The sequence below is a fragment of the Colletes latitarsis genome, chromosome 10, assembly GCF_051014445.1.
Source record: "Colletes latitarsis isolate SP2378_abdomen chromosome 10, iyColLati1, whole genome shotgun sequence".
NCBI lineage: Eukaryota > Metazoa > Arthropoda > Insecta > Hymenoptera > Colletidae > Colletes > Colletes latitarsis.
In genome coordinates this window covers 32,147,571-32,168,401 of record NC_135143.1, presented here as the reverse complement: position 1 = coordinate 32,168,401, position 20,831 = coordinate 32,147,571, and the positions used below count along the sequence as shown (strand labels likewise).

General features: G+C 44.8%; 1 protein-coding gene across 9 annotated transcripts in view; it reads left to right on the top strand.

Annotated features, from left to right (window-relative positions):
- The window catches only part of Dop1r2 (dopamine receptor 2), a 34,526-nt gene continuing 13,695 nt past the window's right edge, over positions 1-20,831 (top strand). Inside the window, exons 1-3 of one of the 9 annotated variants that reach the window (XM_076776281.1) lie at positions 1-83; positions 1,875-2,410; positions 14,335-15,782. In XM_076776281.1, coding sequence (XP_076632396.1) covers positions 14,572-15,782 — 1,211 coding nt within the window. In that variant the 5' untranslated portion in view covers positions 1-83; positions 1,875-2,410; positions 14,335-14,571. Of the gene's footprint in view, positions 2,411-14,334; positions 15,783-20,831 lie in introns of all 9 variants that reach the window. The other 8 variants (XM_076776282.1, XM_076776279.1, XM_076776277.1 and 5 more) reach the window with 8 other exon arrangements.

Sequence of the window (20,831 nt, the reverse complement as noted above, 5' to 3'; positions counted from 1 at the left end):
CGCGGCGGCACCAGTCGCTCCTCTTAAACCGCGAAACACGTCCCGGCGCGGCGTCCTCCAGGACGAAAATCGCGAGTCCAACTGTCTCTCTCTCTCTTTCTCTCTCTCCCTCTCTCCCCCCCCCCACTCTCGCTCTCTCTCTCTCTCTCTCTCGTTCTCGCTATTGCTCTCGTTCTTACTCTCGCTCTCGTTTTCTTTCTCTCTCTTTCTCTGTGTGCGTGTGGGTGCGTGCGTGCGTGCGTGCGTGCGTGCGTGCGTGCGTGCGTCGTTTCTCTTTCCCGCCTTGTACCCCATCGACTCTCTGTTTGTCTCTTGGTCGCGAGTTATCCGATTAATCGCGTCGTGTACGTATGCGGGTTGAGTCATTAAAGTTCTCCCACGGTATCATGATCCCCTATCATGGTCGTCATGGCTCACCGCATGGACGACGACAGAACGACTAGAACGACGATCCCGATGTTCCGTTCGATGAGATTCAGCGAGATTTCGCGGTATCGGCGACGCAAAGTAATACGAACAACGGTCGACTTTGAACACGTTCCTACCAGAAGCAACGTGCACGAACAATTAGGCGAAATGCTGACCGTTTTGGTAACCGATGTGTTCCTCGACCGAGTACCACGTACCGCTGGAGAACGTCTGTTACGATACCTTTTTCTACGCGAGACTAACCTTGGCTCAAATCGTTCTTTATCTTTAGGTATTTGTAAAAAGATTTCTGTAAAAACGTACCGTGTGTAGGATCGAGTGGTTGGAATAAATCGAGGGATTCACGCGAATCGAGCAACACCGTCGCCGAAAGTCATCGGAGCTGGGAAGATGCCGCTGCATCGGTGCAGTGTCTCGAAACAGTGCTACCTGACAGACAGTTAGTATTCTTCCGTTAATTGGAAGCAAATTGATTCGTATCGAGATTGCACTGTTTAGCAACGATCTCTTAAGATTGACTAACAGCTTCGGACAGTCGAGATTTGGCCTTTGGTCGAGAATTAGCATTTTCTACGTTGTCGAAATTAGTTGTCGTATAAAATGTATACGCGTATTCGTTGATCGATGATTGATCGTCGACCAGCTAGCTAGTCAGCGATAAACTAGTCGTATCGTTAAGAAAAGTTCAATTGGTCGATATATTGTCTATCCTTTTCAATTTTCCAAGACGAAAAAGTCGAGATCGATCGAAACAAAACGTTTTTTACTCGTTCGTGTCATTCTACCGATTCTTCGTTACGTGAACTGCACAACCGGAGGGAGGGTTTATCCCAGAGAGGAAACCGATAAATGGATCCAAGGCTTTTCCGACAGAATTTCTTTCGAAAGGTAAACGCTGCTTTAAAAAGGTGACATTTACGTTCAACGAACCACTCTGGACCTGTCTAACAATTATTTACTCTTGGAATTGTGTTGCTCGAACAAATGAAAATGGCCGTGTTGATCCGTAGTGCTGTGTCGTTCGAATCGAATTACGTACTTGGTTCGCTCCGTTTTCGTTTCGCAAGCATCTCATTTATACTTTTAGGAATCTCCAATACGCGGTTGAAATCGCTTCTTCGAAACGATGCGTCGTCGATTATCGTTACGATGCGTCGTCGATTATCGTTACGATGCGATGCCTGACTGCATGGAACTGCGCTAAAGCGTTGCGTCGCGTCGCGTCGCGTCGCGTCGAGTAGAGGAGAAGTTTGCGAAGAAAACGCAAGTCGACGGACAAGCGTTTCGCATTTTCAGCTGAATCTCGTCGATGGAAAATCTTCCTCCGAACATCCTTCCTTGATCGTTGGCCGACAAAGGTCGTACGATCTATCCCAGCTTCCTTCGCGTCGGTAGCTCGAGGAAACGCGCGTAACGCGTATCGTAATGTTCGACGTTGTTCAAAGAGGGAAAAACGTCGAGGACGCATCGTCACCGATGGGCCAGGAACAGAACGGGAAAAGATGGAAAAACGGTGAACGTGAAGAAAAGCACGAAACGGATACCGGAAATAATATCGAACGGAGTGTATCGAGGTTCGACTCAGGCCGGACGAGTCGGTACCTCGAGGAGACACGAAGGAACCTACGGAGAGGTTCGTTGCCGTGCACACACGGTGATTCGTTTCCGTTTGTCGCGCAGAAATATTGGTCCATGGGGAAAAGCACGATCGGACGGATGTGCGCGTACTAGGTGCCGCGTGTGTTGATCGACAACTGTTCGTCGCTGGTGACTCTAGTGTTGGGTTTCTCTATACCGAGTAAATAACTTGGTAACGTGCATCCACGAATACCGTCACCCGATTACACCAGGATCGAATTACTTTCGGGTTTAATTGTGCGTCCTTAATGAAACCCTTCCCGGAACGATAAATCCGTCCAACCGAAGCACCTCGGGAGACAACGAAGACTAAGCAACGTGGTTCACAGGATTTAGATGTCAGGTAACGTTTAACGAGTCTTATTTATTTATCTTTTTACTCTCGTCGAATACCAGTACGACCAACGATTCTCTTACTCGGACTCTACTCGGACTCTTTTTCCATTATTTCACCGTGCCGAGCCTAACGTTTAAACCGTAACCCCGGCCGTTGTTAACGCGCTCGTACGACACCAAAGAACCCAAGAAATCGACGAGAAACTATTTTATTCGCGTAATTCGATTAATTCTGGATTTCGCGGTACGGTACGAACATTCGAATGGTATCGCTCGATGATTTCAACGAACGAGTAGTAGCTGAAACGCCAAGCTGAAGAAATTTACAGATAGAAGAAAGGAAAAGGGACTGTAGACGATTTTTTCCGACGACAGAACATCGATAACCAAGTTTCGCGACGGGGAGAAACGTTCTCGTGGTTCCATTAGATCAGATCGGACTAATATCCTCTCGGGGGGAGACGGCGACCAATCGGGTTAAGAGGGTCTCGAGTATCCCGAGATCCGAGAATTGCGCCGAAAACGAAAAATGTTCGCCTAGATACGATCGTTCGCTCAACTTTCCATACCAATTTTTTCTTCACCCTAAACTCCCTATATCGCCTAAATTACCTGCCCGTTAACGGCATTAATGTTTTGAAATGCAACTCGAACTTTTTACTAGCAACGAGGGTAAAGACCGAGATTAGCTGCCCTCGATGCTTTCCCATCCCGGAAATCCGAACCTTACAAGATTTTCGATACTCGATAGAAACCATGGTACATAATCTACGAATATACAGAATCTCGATAGGGAATAGAAATTTCGATCGTGAGAATCGAGAAACAAGCGTTTATGTCGCTTGGATGCTAGTTTTCGACACTATTATTAACAATTTACCGTCGGATTTCCGAGTACTTTCTTAACAACGTTCCATGCAAACCACACACTCTCCTTAGATACGTACAACCCAATATAGATGATTATTTTTTACTCTAGTACGATAACCTACTAAAACACTTTATCGAGACTCTTTTCTTATCGGATATCGTATTTTAACGACAAATTCTCGACAGATTCTCGCGTTTACCTATTTCGATTTAGACGAGAAGAGAACTCGGCCGAAGGAGAGAGGAAGAGGAAGAAAGAAAAAAAGAGTCATTGACACTGGATAACTTCCGGCATACGAGGAACAACCAACCGGTCAATCTTTCAATTTCCAGCAGCGTAATCGAGCCTCGTAGATCCCTCGTTGACCGCAACGGTTCCCTTTAACAACCAGTAATCGGTGGTTCTTGACCCAATGCTATCGCACTACGACGAGTTTGCATCTTCTGCACAGCCCGAGCCAACTAGTATTTTATTATGCACACTGTGGCTGCTATATTAAACAATAGTGAAATCCTTGGTGCAGCTTTACCGCCTAGCTTCACCGTCTAATTGTCAAATTTTGCACTTTTCGTTCCGAGCATAGCGTTCTGTTCTACATATACCTTGGAGAGACAAAGTTAAACTGTACTTTAGAGAACGTGAAACATTTATACGGTTCGATGCTTAAAATATTTATCGATCTCCATCGATCTGCGGCCGAGTGAAAAAACCCGGACAACAAATAAGTTAACGATTCGTTTATTTCCATATAATTATTTTTCAAGGAAACCACGCGACGCGTTATGCGTCGACTTTAATAACACTCGATACGTAGATAGAGAATGAAACGGTATTTCCTGTGCGAAGGAATACATATCGACATTCGTTCTCGACCCACGCGGCGCGACGTCTCCAGGATCCCCGTTAATCGAAACGAAGAGATCAACGAGGAAAAGAGGAAAACCAGTGACACTGACCCAAGTGTTATCCACCCTCTGCCATTAGTCCTTTTCCCCAGTGAAACTATCTTGTCCAGGAACGATCCCCTCGTCCTTTCTCCGAGACATTGTTAAGCTAGGCTTAGATACGACAAACGCAACAACGGCCGATGAGGAAACAACGAATATATGTACATATACGCTGGTTCTGTGTGACGCGACGCGACGCGGCGTTCTAGTTTACCACTTTGAAATTCTCCAGTTGCGCAAAAATGCCTCTTTCTTTTATTACAGATTAACGATCAAATACGCCAACGAGCTCACGGGCCATTAATCGCATATCGTTCGACAAATAAAAATGTATCAACGTACGGATGGACAAACGATCATCTGTTTTCGTTTGGCAGATTCGCCGTTAAGATCAGGACATAGGCGTACCCGAAAATTTCCTAATTACGTTTTACATATTTCGGATGGAATCTACCGATCGACCGAACCTTTCCAACTCGATTACACGATTCGAAGCAAACTAGTCCGGGCATACTTGTACCAACTACTTTACCATTTGGAAAGCATACGCGATATCAAGTTTCAACGACACGTATCGCTTTGACACTCACCTCTCCCGCTATCGCTGCCAGTAACCCAACTTTCGATTAAAATAATCCTACGAAAGAGCTTTCTCGTAACTTGTTGTTACTCTACGTCTAATCATTGTACGGCGTACACGTTGCAAAGTTGTCAACTTTTACGAAGCTGTCGCGAGCAAACTCTCGAGTTTATCATCGACTCTATCGAATAACGACTACATACGTATCTCTCCTTTTCACCCTTTCGTTTCGATCGAACAGCAATCTGGCAAAGAAAAGAAGAATTCTCGTTTCAAACGGTTATTTACATACGTATCTATGAAGTAGGAGGTAGAGTTACGTACGTATTAACAACATAAAACCCTTAAGCCGAGAACGAATGGCAAACTTCGATCCCGGCAGTACTGTAAACCATGTTGTTATTTAGGTATACAGAGTGTTCGGCCACCCCTGGGAAAAATTTTAACGAAAGATTCTAGAGGCTAAAATAAGACGAAAATCAAGGATACTAATTTGTCGATCGAGGCTTCGTTAAAAAGTTAATGGAAACATTTCCGGCCACACGGTATATTTTCGTTAAAGAATTTTTTTTCTCGAAAGTACGTAGGATTTCGGGGGTATGTCTATTCAGCAGAAATTATTGTAATTGACCCCCGCAACCGAAAATAATTTTTCCATCGATCAACAAATCGATATTTTTGATTTTCGTCTTATTTTGGCCTCTAGAATCTCCCATAAAGTATTTTTCCCAGGAGTGGCCAAACACCCTGTATACTATTTTTTTGTTACGCATCATTGATTTTTAATCATTAATTCGTTAGAATGTAAATTCATTTTTCTACCGTGACATAATACATACATGTACGAAAACTTGTTTAGGCAAACAAGCAGCAATTCGTCGATGTCGAATTGCTGCAGCTCCTCCGTTACAACTTTATCCGATTCTGGTATCATTTTTATGTATTATCCGAGAGCCCTATAACCTAGCATCGATAGAATCTTGTTGCGAGCTGCGCGGATAGAATGGAAATTAGGTTGCTACGCGAACCAAATATCTTTCCCCTTGTCACCCTCCCTACAAAATAACAGCTACGCGAGCTAGACACGTTTCTATTATAGTTGACCGAGAACGTTTTCTTTTATGTTCCCTTTACGTTCCTCGCTTCGACGTTTAAGCGTAATTTACTTTTTTGCTTGTTCGTTAGAAAAGAAACGTACAACATATGTAGGTTGTATCAAAAACCAAATGGTTTAGATCGAATTAGAGTTTGGAAGCAACGTCTACCGTAGACAAGATATGAATTTACTACGACAGGTCCTACGACAACGATACATTTTCAAGAGCGTAATTTAGCGAAATTTCCGGCTAAAAAGCATAAGATGAAAATGTCGACGATGATATCGGCAGAAAAGTCGTATGATTACTCGTAGGAAACGAAAGGAAGAAAAATGAAAAGTAACGTCGTAAATTGTTAAATCTGTTGATAAAGTAAGTACGGTTTGATAGGTGGTCCGGTCGGGGATTGCGCTGACTGCCCGTAAGGGCGTAAAGGCGTAATGGCGCGAACGCGTAAAGGCGTAAAGGCGCGCGACTCGCGTTACGGGCCTAAACACGCTTCGTTACTTGGTGAAGAATTTTTCCAGCGGTGCTTGCCACGACTATGCCTTCCACAACCTCCGTCGCTCGACCGAGGTAAAAAAAAGGTCGTTTATAAAAAGCATGGCTCGTAAGGTGTGCAAGTAATTACATAGGCGGTCGACGGTTAAGAGCAACGGCTCGTATGCGTGCGTAATCTTACGAGTTAGGTTCGATAACGAGATGCTATCTACATATGTATATGCGTTTAGGTCTAGGTTAAGATTTTAGCCTTTTCGAGGCCGTATACACCGTCTCGTCGAAATAATCGCCGGGCTCTACATATGAGATCAAGGTTTCGTTTCGTTGGTAGAGATTTCAGCTCGGCACAGTGCTCGGCGCGACAATTTTTTAAACGTGCGTACGCTTCGTAAAAGTGTTTTCTCAGATTCGTCCAATTGCCAGCAAGTCGTCAAACAACACGCAGTTTAAATGTGTGCGTCGAATATTTTCTGATTGAAATTTCAAAGCACTCGACCGTTTCTTTTTCCACCGTTGGTTTTAAACGCAATTTCACGGCCGAACAAACCAACAAAAATAATTTACAATTCCAACATCCTGATTAAATGTACACGTACATACATCGACCGCGTAATTCGCCACGGCTGTCAATAACGCGTCGCGTAATTACTGTTATTTGTCACGTCGACGATACTCCATCGCGCGATGCTCTCGCTGACTGTAACCGATACAGAAAACAAGCAACCGTTTGCAATCTTTGATTAAAATTTGTACATTGTAGTTGGCAACCCATGATCTAACCTTAACCTCCCAGTAGGAATTTAAGTTGATCCACTTTAAGGATATAGGATTGAAAGTTGACGTTAATTAGCATCGTCGATAGATTGGACTAAATTAATTTACCCCTGTTAGCGTTAATAATCGTTAGCGTACCGACGTATTTTTATTCTTGCATACCTACGTCAGCCCGTTGATATTTACAGCTGTATCGAAAGGCATAAGCGACGCAGCGCCGCGCCGCGCCTCATCTCACCTCGTCGTCGTTAATCGAACCCCCGATCTCGGGTCTCGAGTCCCGGGTACCGGATACCGGTGATTTTCTTTCGCTTGGTTCGCGGTTCGCTAGCCTGCGTGAAAAGAATGAAAGGATTTATCGGGATTTAGCCACCTGTTTCGTTCGTATGTACAACCAAGTGACAAGACGAAAGTTTCTTGTAAGTCTGACCAGGATATACGATATATCCGTAGACTCTGAGCACGCTCGGTAATCGTCGACCGGTAGCAAACAGAAAATAAAATACATCAACGCGCAGAGATGTTACGAAAATATACAATTTAAATGTATAGTATAGAAAGCTCTGGTCGATAGCGTCGACACACTGCGTCAACGCGTTAATCGAGAAAATCCGTACAACGTGTGGCGTGTTCGAACATACTCGCGATACAACGAAACTGGACGCAAAAGAAACTTTAACTTGTAAATAAAGATCGATCGGCATTTTTTGATCCAACGAGAGGAGCTGATGTTTCATTGTAACGCAATAGCAGAGGATTCGCGCATCGGGCGAAGGCTCACAGGAATTTCATAAAATACGCTCGTAAATCGAAAGTGTAGTTGCTCGGAGATAAGTGGACCGGACTTTGGCCCAAAATTACGCGTTACTTGTCGACGGTACGAACAAAGCACCAAAGTTCCTATACTTGAAATATACATACATATACGTATATGCCGCTAAACATTCTATATTGTATCTATTTAGCAACAAGTTACGATGATGCTGTAGAGAGTCCCGATCGGCGAGCGATTCTTCGTCGCCTGGGTAACAATGCTTTTGAATAGACGACGCGATAAGCAACAGGTGAAACATTCAGAAACTCGTTAACGTCACGTTAATCTACATAATTGTTGGCCGTCGATTCGGCACGACGACGTATCGATCGATCGCTGTTTAACAACGCCTTTAACGTGTACATACGTATGCGTTTGTTAGATCCGACAAGATAGGGAAACGCTAAAAAACGCTAAAAAACTAATGAACAGAGTAAAGCGATCAAAGGCAGGTTATTTAAACTTGATCGTTGCAAGTGTTTAAATGGAGACTGACGCGTTCTTCGATATCGATGAGAACGTTTCGTGCGTTATAGCAGAGGAAGATCCATATCCCCGATCGGGCAAGATCCTTTCTAACCGAAACTCGTTTTTCGATCTCGTTGAATCTCGCGAAAAGCATCGTATAACTAAACAAGCTTGATTATTCCGGAGCCACCAGGAATTAATGTGCCTCGTAGCATTTTTCGTCGATGGACCCGGACGTTCGTTGCGGTCGGAAATAAACTTAGTACAACTGTCCGACGAGTCGACATATCGAATCACGGAAAATCAGTTGTAATACGTTGACACGGTTAATTGGTTACTTTAGGAAATAACCCAACTTTATCGCGCACATTTTCCAACCCATTTAACCAACTGCCGGCTATTAGTGACAGATATCGCGTGGCCCGGCATCTCCGAGAGGAGGATAGCAACGTAAGAAAGAAAGGAAAAGGAGAAAAGGAGTGTGAGGGGGATAAGGGGGTATATGTACATGTGGGTAGGTTACAGCATCAGCATTTTCAGTTGAAACGAATCGTTGGAAAGGGTGCAGTGGCGCGGATGCCTGGCTGGCTGGCTGGCTGGCTATATTTATACACGATCGCAGGAACCGACGCGAATCGACGCGCGTTAATTCATAGTTACCGCAGTAATTGTTTGAAATTTGTTGCGACACTGTTTCGAGATTGCATGTCCTGCGTTTTCAGAATCGACTGCAGCACCCCTCGACGAGGAACAGTCCAGTTATCTGATCATCGTCTCTCCTGCTTAATTTATTCGACTTCGGGTCCGGGTCCGGCTCCATCGCCGAATATACCTTCGAGCCCCTTTATTTTCCCGCGATCATCATCTTCTCATTCTTAACATTATATGTAGGATGACAGGATTTAAATTGTACGGTGATTTTCAGCCAATAAACGTACCGGCGATACTAGAGTTTTACTTGAAAAAACATTTACTTGGATCGCTCAACGAACACATCTCACTAAACGGTACAAATGCAACAAACTATTTAAACTGGAAGTCTGTTGGTTCTCGCTTTGCTGAAAGAACTCTGAATAGATAGGCGCCGCGGCGATAACTTGTTTCATGTCCTGTCGATAAACGTAGCCCGCAATCGACGCGACGCGACGCGACGCGACGCGACGCCACGCGACACGATGCGACGCGACCCAGAGAACTCGAAACAACATCAAGATTCATACAACAGATGCGGGCGCCATCAGCAGATGGATCTCCACGTATTCCTATTTTAGCATCCAAAACGTAGAGATAGGGAACGCGTTTGACGTACTCGGACTATGTCTTGATTCTTCATCGCCTCGTTGCGCGACCAACGTTTTGCCACGACCTTGTTCGATCCTTCTGCTCGATTAATTACGTTTCGTTAAAATATTCCTAATAGAAACTATAATAATTACTGGTAAATATCTATCGTTGGCTAGTCGTCTGTACCGAGTGTTAAATAGAGGAATCGATGGTACAATGTTGAAATGTCGTTGAAATTATTACGATTGTAAAAAATTTTAGAAAAATATCAAGTTAATCGTAGTACGCGATAATGAAATAAACCAACGATTCATCTATCGCGGAAGCGCGGGTGTTTCGATCAACGTTCACGTATGTATATGTATACGCGATGACGTTCGATGCATCGGGATGTTAATCGATGACGCGCGAGGCAGTTCGCGTAATCGTGGAACGTGACGGAACGACGCGTAGCGACGCGACGCGACGCGTAAAGAGTCTTGGACGGTATCCCGTTGGAGCGTGTAACGCGATTAAGTAATCGTATTTACCGCCGCATAGGTTGGCTTACTTACATACGTACACGTGTAATTTAACAGGCGCGTAACGAGAAGTAACGCGTTCCAAGGACCGCACGTAACCGAATAGAAATATTCCTGTTCGTGGAAGTTTATTTACTCCTTGGCGGAAACGTTTCTTCCTCGCTTTCGAGCCAGTATACATATTATACCTAAAGAATTTATCTATTTCCCGCGCCGCGCCGTTCATAGGACCTTCTCTACGAAAACAGCTATTCGTTAGTCGAACGCGGCCATCTAGATAGATTACACCAATCTTTTAAGCGGACCATTTAATTTCACTTTAACGAGGATACGGCCCTTTGAGAGATCTAACGGATCTTGTATACAACGTCGACATTTATCGGAGAGAACTCTGATAGAAAAGAAAGTAGACGGAAAGTAAAGATGCGTTTGCCAAAAAATTTTCCAAACTCTCGATGCTCTTTAGACCATGCTACGCTAATCGTTCCGCACCGTCGATAAATTAATTCGTTTCGTTGCGACGTTCCTGATTCCATAGTTTATCTTGCAACCAACGACGTGCATTTTATATAAAGAGGAACGTAACGTTCAAAATACTTGTTAAATTCTCGTGAAACGTTTTACGAGCAACGATCGTTGTCATCGGGTTTCGCATCAGCAAAATTCTCGGTACAATCGACAAGATACGATTCGAACGAGAGCTTGTGCAAACTACAATTACCCTTTTCTTTAAAACAAAATCATAAGTTTTTTAACAGTATTTTCAAATGAGTGTTAGGATGCCCGATCGGCAATGGTTCCTTCCGAGTGACGAGTTTAACGTATCGTGCGATATCGATGCTATGTTTTCGTTCGTTAATTTGCTTGCCTTTTTACACGTCGAGGCGAGCAAATAAAATCAAGACACAAATCATCGGGGTAAACACAGTGTTGGAACTTTGGTGCATCCGGTCGTGTTCACCGAATTCTCGGTACGTGCCAGTCCAGTACAGGGATTTTCATTCTATTCGCTATCAAATAGAAAGAAATAAAAAAATAACAAGTTTACGGTCGCTGCAACAAAAGCAACTCGCCCCGGCCGGCCTACCATCGTCGCGACGGTGATCGGTCGGATTGGTGAAATTTCGATAACAGGCCGACACGAGCCCGAAAGTCGGGCAACGTAGTTGACTCGCAGAAACCTGATTCATCGATTGGCAAACTCTAGGAGAGAACAGTTTTCGATAGGATTTCGATTCGATGGACGATTGCGCTCGATTAGCGATTTAACGAGAACGCTAATGCACACGAAACAACCATAGCTATTTCTCTCCGTCATCATCGCTACCGTCACCATCACCGCCACCGCCACCGCCACCGCCACCGTTCCCATCCTCCTCGGACAATTACATTCCTCGTTCGTTTCTTTCTATTCTCCCACAATACCACCGAGATCCTTTCGAGAATACTATATTTCGTTAAAATCGCAGCCGAGGATCGTACCTGTAAAGCTGATCGTTCCTATTACCGAGGCGACGTTGATCGGACAAGAAAAACGGTGAAGAGGATCGGAAACGACACCAGATTTTATTTCGAACCGAGAGAAGAATTCTCTCGTTGCGCAGCTGCCTTCTACTCCTGGCGCGAGGGCAATCGATCACGGTTATCCTCTAAATCTATAACGGTGATAAAAGAACGCATTTGTCAGGGAACGTCCGGGAACGAGTAATTTTGCCGTAATCTTTACCCTAGAGGCACTTTTGTAAAAAAGTTCTCTGTTCGTGGTGCAACGAACGATGATTTTTCGAAACAGAAAAATTATAGAAACAGCTGAGAAAAGGATGACATTTGGTGTTTGTCGGTAGTAAAGCAACACGATGAATTGGAATCTGATAATTTACCTGAACGTGCCGGACGCACGATTCGACGGTTAATGGGGCAACAGGAATAACCAGCTACGATATATGCATATGTATGTATCGTAATACAGGAAACTGTTGGATTCGTTTCTTGTTTGCGCAATTTTCATTCCCTAGGAAATAATATACAAGGTTATTAACCGCTCCCTGACACCGGTCCACCGACATTATTAGCGACCGTGTGGAATGTATATTTCTAGATACGTACACATACGGACATTTTAAATAAAAATAACGTCCTACTTTACTCAAGGTTAAATAACTTGATTCGATCAATTAACCTGCATTAAAAATACTCGCGAAACATATCACACTCGTATCCGTACCGTCATATTTACGGACCATCGTTGAAGCGTATTTATTTAAAATTTATTTATTGAAGGCACAAAGAGGAAAAATTGTACGCTATTTTTTAATAGGAACGCCACGCCGCGGCATTTACGATAAAAAGGTTCTTCAAGCAAATGAAATCGACTGATTGCTACAGTTCCGTTTCCCAATGGAAAAGTAACGCGATCGTTGTAACGTCGCGTCGTCGTATCGATCAGGGACGGCAAGTTTCTCGACTCTCTAATCGTCGTTTAATTAGTTAATAGCGGTAACGATCGAAATTTTGGTACCGCTTGAAACTTGGTAAGCAACCGGGTGGTAGCAAAGCTACCTTGCTATCTTCCGCGGTTATTAGTTATTTCATCGTCGATTGCTCGCCTAGGAGAATTTACAAGTTCAGAGTGATCGTCGATCGATCGTTTCCAGCGACAGAAGGAACGGGCCGAATCCTTCCTTCGTAAATGTAATCAAGTACTGGGTGTAAATGAAGGAAACGGGAGTGGTAGGTGGTGTAGGTTAAAATTTCGACGAGCGGTAACGAAGGAAACTGAAGCGAACGGAACGAAACGGTTTCGAAATATGAATTCTGCTGAGAAGCCTGGCGCACGCCAATGACAGGGAAAATACATACCATATTTAAAGTAAAGAATAAACGAGACTGATGAAAATAACCGTCAGGTTGTATCAGCGCACCGCATCGTGCGGCTGGTGTTGGATAGATGTGGTACGGCGCGGCGCGGCGCAAGGTTTATCGGCCCTGACACGTGTTACGGCGAGAAACGCGACGTCGACGGCTACGATGACGTCGAAGGGGTGTGTACGAGACAAAATCCGAGGTTCGAGTCGATGTAGCGCGGGCTAGCCCGATCGTTCGTGGATCGAAACCCCTTTGATCAAGTACCGGTAAACATTCTCCCGGGTCACGGATGAAAGCTCGGCCCTGTTTCCAAGCTCCGGTCTGGCCACGAAATCACAGACCCCTCTGTAACACCGCTTTCCCTCGCCTCTTTATCCACGCTTCTCCTCGCTAAATATAGACGCGCGGTCTATTGTACGCCGTTGAAAAATTGCTAAATCGTTTGCATCGACGGTTCGTTCGAGCGAACGCCGCGCCGCACCGCTGCGAAATGATTGACAATTACGCCGAGAGGAAAATTATTCCGGTACTTTAGGCGAAGAAACGGTTCGCTCGTTTCGACCAGGAAACACGCCAAACTCGTCAACTGGATGGTTACTGTACTAACGTATAAATACTCGCGCAAAAATAATTCTATAATAATAGTCCGAAGCATTATAAAAATCACTTTAAATTGAAATTATTTTTATTCGATAGTCCTACGTCTTGTGGAACAAATTTATCGAAACAAGGTTCAACAACTACTAGGTACATATTTCCCAAGCGATTGTAACATGTTGGAAATTCCTTCCCTTTGGTGTAATCAAATGTAAACCTCTCTGAACGCTAATAAAGAATTTTAAAACGGTAGGTACACGAAGAGAAATAATTACAGGTTGGCGTAGAAAAAAAAAAAAAGAAAATATCTCTGTTTTCGTTGGCAAGAAATAGTATAATTATCAGGCATAATAACAAGACCGTCACGGTCAGCGTATTTGTTTCGCAGGAAATAGAAACTGATAAATTGCTGTATTTTACGCGAGTTGTTCCATCTATTAATTAAAGTGTGTCGCATCGGTCGAAGGGTAGTTTGGTGGTTTGCGAGCAAATCGAAATAAAATGTAGCCATTTCCCCGAGGATAGACGAGGAAGAGCATAACGTAACATTTAGGTTAATGTGTTAGCGTGTGCAGGGTTCTGGTTTTACTTTTACTTTTTCGTCTGTTTCAGATATCGAGCTAGACGAGGGGACTGTGCTCGGAAAAAAAAGAATCGTTTGATCGCGTGTTCGAAAGAAAGGTGTAACGCATAATATGTAATCGAGTGAAAATGAGACGACATAGAGGAATCGATAGGAGGAAAGGCGGCGACGGCGGCGGTGCCGGCGTCGTCGAGGAATCGACGAGGACGACCTGATAGGGGAAGGCACGCGATCTGTCGTCGTCGGTTGGCTACGCGGGACGAAAAATGAACGAAAGCGCGATCTATATGCTCGGATCGGAGGAAGAGTCAATCGTTCCGAGTAAACAGTTGAACAGAAGCTTTTATAGCGGCGGCTATCCGTCGCAGAATACTAGTTACGAAGAGGAGGAGGACGATTTGTGGAACCTAGCGACAGAGAGGGCCGGTCTAGCGATACTTTTGTTCGTGTTCTCGGTAGCGACGGTGTTCGGTAACACGCTGGTGATTTTGGCGGTGGTGAGGGAGAGGTACCTTCACACGGCAACGAATTACTTTATCACGTCGTTGGCGTTCGCGGACTGTTTGGTCGGGCTGGTGGTGATGCCATTCAGCGCGATTTACGAAGTGCTGGAGAACCGTTGGCTATTCACGCACGACTGGTGCGACGTATGGCGATCGTTGGACGTTCTTTTCTCGACCGCGTCGATCTTGAATCTGTGCGTAATCAGCCTGGACCGTTACTGGGCGGTCACCGATCCGTTCACCTATCCGAGACGAATGACCAGGAGACGGGCCGCCATCCTGATCGGCATCGTATGGATCTGCTCTAGCGCGATCTCGTTCCCAGCTATCGCTTGGTGGAGAGCAGTTCGAACCGAAGAGGTGCCGGAGGACAAATGTCCCTTCACCGAGCATCTAGGTTATTTAATCTTCTCCTCGACCATCAGCTTTTACGTGCCGCTGTTCGTCATGGTCTTTACCTATTACAAGATTTACAGAGCCGCCGTCATCCAAACGAGAAGCCTCAAACTGGGTACTAAGCAGGTTATCATGGCCTCCGGCGAATTGGAGCTCACTTTGAGGATACATCGAGGAGGCGGGACAAACGCTGACGCCAGACACTTGTTCCGTACCGCCTCGAGTACGCCCGAGGATTTGCAGGACCTCGAAGAACCGTTGACAGCGATGCAAAACAACTGCCTGACCAGGGTTCCCTCCGCCAGAATCAACAAGCAACATTTGGGAAAGAATTTCTCGCTATCGCGTAAACTAGCGAAATTCGCCAAGGAGAAGAAAGCCGCCAAGACCCTCGGAATCGTAATGGGCGTCTTTATCGTTTGTTGGCTGCCGTTCTTCGTGGTGAACCTCTGGTCGGGATTCTGTACGCAATGCATATGGCAGGAGGAGATTGTGTTCGCGGCAGTCACGTGGCTCGGTTGGATCAACAGCGGGATGAATCCGGTGATATACGCCTGTTGGAGCAGAGATTTTCGAAGGTGAGTCAATTCGACCTCCTTCTTCCTTTCCCTTACAACCACCCAACGACACAGCCACTCTTTTATATTCGCCGCTCGGATCAGATATTCCCCTCTAGAAAACCGACAGATATTAACGAACAGAGTAAGCGTCTGTGCCCTCGAGGCTTCTATCGCAAACCCCTGTCGGGAGTAATCTCGACGAGCCTGGATCTACATACGTATATCAAGGATCGGTTTATCGAAACAACCACCGAAAGTTTCGGTCAACGACTGCGTCTCGCCTCGCCTCGCCTCGCGTCCTATCCTACGAATCGATGCGAAGCAAGGGCATAGTCGAAACAAGTGCCGGACAAAGCTCGTTATCGAATGATCGAACAAGTATTTTCTATTCCCCAAGCGAATAACCGTGTACAATATTTGTCACGATGCTGATTCTAGCGATCGAAAAGTCTTGGAGCGAGCGAGCCCGTACTCGTCCTCGCGAGTGGATGCACCGTAAATAATTGCCGACAAAGTTACAGGAGAAGGCGGAAGGTATGCAAATAACGCAATTTAATTACGCGCCGCTGTACATGCGCGCAAAATGCGACGGCGAGAGCAAGGGAAAGTTGGAGCGCGAAAATACTACCTACCGTACAGAAAACTATATGTATGGTTAGCTAGACACGTTATTCCAACGTGCCCCTTTTATTAAATCCTTCTTAACGGCGCGTTCGCGACTTGAACACGCCACGACGCGACGCACCGGATCGATCTCCGTCTCGGCCGTTTCATAAATCTCGGACTTTCTGGTTACGAGAGGAAACGAGACATCCACCGACTGATTTTTCAAAAGGTCGTTTCGCCCGAAACCGAGTAACCAAGCGGTTGTTCCGCCCTCGGTGTGCCGGGACCGCGCTCCTGTAATACGTTCTCGTGAAAAATTACGACAACGTTCGACGATAAATAACGACGATACCTGGCACGGGAAAAATAAACAGCGTAAGTGAAACAGAGGAAAACGGCGCAAAAAGGAAATAGAGAGAACTCTGTGTGTGTGTGTGGGTGGGTTACCATTTTCGTGTCACTCGAAACATTACCAACAAGTTACAGAAATGAACACAAGAGAAAATGAGACAGAAAATGAAATTACAGAAACAGAGAATTTTTTTCACGAAAGTGCGTAGAATTTCGAGGGTAGTCTATTCACCAAAAGTGATTGAAAATAATTTTTCCAGAGTGATTTGAAACTTTTCAATTTCGCCGAAAGGCATTCCCTATCGATTTTTCTTAAAAATTCCTTTTTCATTTTTAATAAATTTGTGTGACGCAGTACGGAAATGTTGTCTAATACTTTTCTGTAGATATCCATGATCTCTACTTGAGAAAGAAAGTTCAATGAAATATATTCATTATTGTAGGAGTTATGGTCGTTTGAAAATTGCGTTTTTTAATCCCTTCCATAGTCAACTCACATGTATTTACGCACACGTTACAGCTGTCTGCCCATAGTTTCTCGACTGATCACCATCCATGAGAAAAGAATGCTAAAATGACCTCGGAATTTTCAGATCGGTATGGCAGTCAGATTGGGCCAGAAAAGTCCATAAGGTGAAAGGTCTATCCGTATACCTGGTCTGTGATTGCACCAAGTCAAGGTTTCGATCGGTAACAGACGCGAGACTATTGAATTTTCCTCGTCGATGGATCCCTTTGTCGATGATCGGTGAGCTACGGCTCCACCTGCTACATTAAAACGTTAAAAAATAACTAAGAATAAAGCGAGACTGCGTTGTTCCAGAATAAACAACCATGGTCGAGCATCGAAACTTGGTTCGCGATGCGCCGAAGAATCAAGGCTCTTCGACAAGCGGAGTATCTTGATCCGGATGGGCATCTAGCCTAGCAACGACGCAACCCTCGGTTTTCTCTTTCGCGAGAAAATCTGATTTTCACCGTATTGCGTCGAACAAAATTTTATCTATGTTCTATTTTAGTGAAATCCGCGAGAGTCCAAGCTCTCCCGGTCCTGCCAACTACTATCTCCCGCGGCCTCGGTCTCGGTCTCAGTTAACAAGCAACTTCTTCGCGAAGGATCTTTCTACGTGGACGCTTCCAAGGACAGCGAAGAAAAGTTTCAAGGGAACAGCCGTACGTTGGCCGTGTCTAAGAAAGAAATTGGCGAAAAGACTCGCGGCATCCCATCACGGTGCTTTTCGACGATCAAACTATTCGAGGCTTCGCTATTTTCACGAGTCGTTACAGTTACAATGGAAAATTCTACGAACAAGAGTTCCTCTTAACGAGCTAATTGGCAGAAAGTCTTCCAAGTCGATTCTTTCACCGAGCGGAGCTCAAACAAGAACAAACCATATTGTAATATGTATGCATAGAGAGTGACGACGCGACGCGACGCAAGTACATAGAATCGACCAAAGAATGATTCTACATGGAAAAATAAGCCGAAATGTATCGATAACATTTTTTCCTTCGAAATATTCTTTATGAAATAATCGAATATGGAAGGAACATTTGAACGGATACCCCTGCAATTCGATAGAATTTTACCGCCGCGTCTGACCATTAGTAATTATTTCTACTTGCAATCAAGTCCAAGCGGTACTCTATTGCACGCATATCCGATGCGACTCTACAATGTCGATTTTCTCGAAAATAAGCCCGCGAACGTTGAAACGTTATTCTTTCTTTCCTACTTATTTTTCCATGTAGAAGCGCCATCTGCTCGGTAGTTTTAACCGTTCCACCTCAACCTGTATACCCGAGACGTGACAATAATTTCCTAAACGGATGGAAGATTGTGAAATACTGGAAGGATGGAGAAATGGATCGAAAGTTTCGAAAAGTGGCGAATGATCGATATTGTTCTCGATTTGACAAGGATTTATTCGCTGTCGCATTGCGATTACGCCTCGCCGTTGCGTCGCGTTGGCACACGAATCAAAGGATGCGATACAATGGAGGACGGGTTGTCGGGGAACCCGTAGAGGAAGTACAAGGAACTTGTTAAACTTTTAATAACCCCTTTCGGGGTATAAAAGCGTCACGGAGAAATATTCCCTGGATAAAAATCTAGGATTCTCGAAAATCTGAGACTTTTCTATGCTGTGCCTTAACAAAGAAGAAGAAGAAGAAGAATAAAAGTTGCAGAGGAATCTTTGTTAGCGGTACTTTTTTACAGATAAATTAAAGGTTGAAAAGTAACGAGACGTCGCGTCTGCAATGTAATACGCTCTCCAATGTTTACTACGGCGATGAAGAAACGATAGATAAACCGGCAACCGAGTACCAGATAAACGAAGAGTGGCGCTTTATCGATTTTCTCGCCATTCAAAGAATCAAAGGTTACGACGTCTCACCTATCCGTGGGCATACGTATACGTATGTAGCTATAGCTGGTCGCGACGCGCGTTCCTCTTTTTTTCCGGTTCAATGAACATCCGAACAAGAATTTCAGTTCGTAACGTGTAACGGGAAACAGATTGCACCGAGAAATAGAAATTTCGAAGAAGAAGGGGAAAGGAAGAAATTGTTGCAAGATTGTTTGGCGAGAACCCTATAGATAGAAAAATAATCCGCGTCGTTACACGCCTGCCACGCATAAACGGTGCGTTTCACGATGGATTAAAGAAAGAATCTGGGTTCCAAGGTGACGGATGAATAGAACCAGGAGCTCTTTAGGAAATTACTTTTATTCGTTCTCGCGAAATCAGCCCTGGAAAGTTCCAAGCAAGTTCCAATGTCACTTACTCGGGGATAGGTTCTTTTCGCATTTCCAGCAAGGACAAAAATTGGTCGCCTTAAACGCTAGATACAACGTCGTCGGTAAAAGAAATTAAAGTAAAAGTGAAACGCAGAGAAGAGGAGAGGGCAGGAACGAACAGTGGAGAGGAATGGACACGAACATCCTACAAGCAGAGTTAGGAAGCGAGACAGAGAAAAAAAGTAACAAGTAAGTAAAGTCGTAGGAAATCGTACCCAAGAAAACGAAACTAGAAAGCAACCAACATACGATACTCGCGTAAACTTTTAATCGAATCAAGTTGTGTAATTTTCAGCACCGAATAAATCATCGAGATGCTATTGCAATAGCAGTAATATTTAATCGAGTACTCGTCGATCCTAATGAAAGCATATTCGTGTAGCGAATCGGTCGATATCCAAGTTGCTCGTATCGTCGTTTTACGAGCTCCTTTCTGCGCCAGTGGTATGGATCAACGATACACGCGCGAACCCCTCGTCTACGTATTACTGCTAATGGATTCGAGGTATTCGTTTGGTTTAATCAACCAAGACCATCCGACCCGTGGACTCGAATCGAACCAAACTACAATTCGGAATTTTCCTATCGATCGAATAATACCGATGATCGAGGATATTTGGCCGAGTCGTTCGATCAACGTATCTAGATGGTCCAAGGCGGAAAGGGGTATCGTTCAACATTGGACGTGAAAATGTCTCGATCAAACCAGAAATACGAATCGAAGAGGACACTCGGGATTTATTCGAGCGGTAAATGAGTTGGCCAACTGGTCGTTATATCACAGACCATTTCACGACTTTCATCCGCGACTGAGAGGCTCGAACAAATTCTCGTCCCTTTTAAAACGGCCTGGCTGGGCTGGCCTGGCCTGGCCTGGCCTGGCCTGGCTTGGCTTTTCATCCAACCCCGTGACTACTTTCGAGCACGATCGATTCGTTATTAATAACCATTCGCCACTGGTCGCACCGAGGTTGCTCAGTTTTCGACCTCGAAGGCGATCCTCCTATCCCTGCACACCCTGGAGAAAGTCCGAGAGACTATCGATTTTACCGCATTTACAGCATTAAGCCACGAAGCGTGCTAGTTCGCGCGTACCATTGCTACACGTGCGACTAGCCGATAACCGCTATTACATACATCTTAACGTGCTCGTTCGTTACCCTGCGTTCGATTTAACGCGTCTCTTCCGTCTCCAGGATCGGGCAACTTTCCGTCTTACAATCGGCCGGACGATCAATAATGGTCAATCGCTTCGATCGACCGTCGACAACGTTCCAAGTTTCTAACTTTCTACTATATACGTGGAA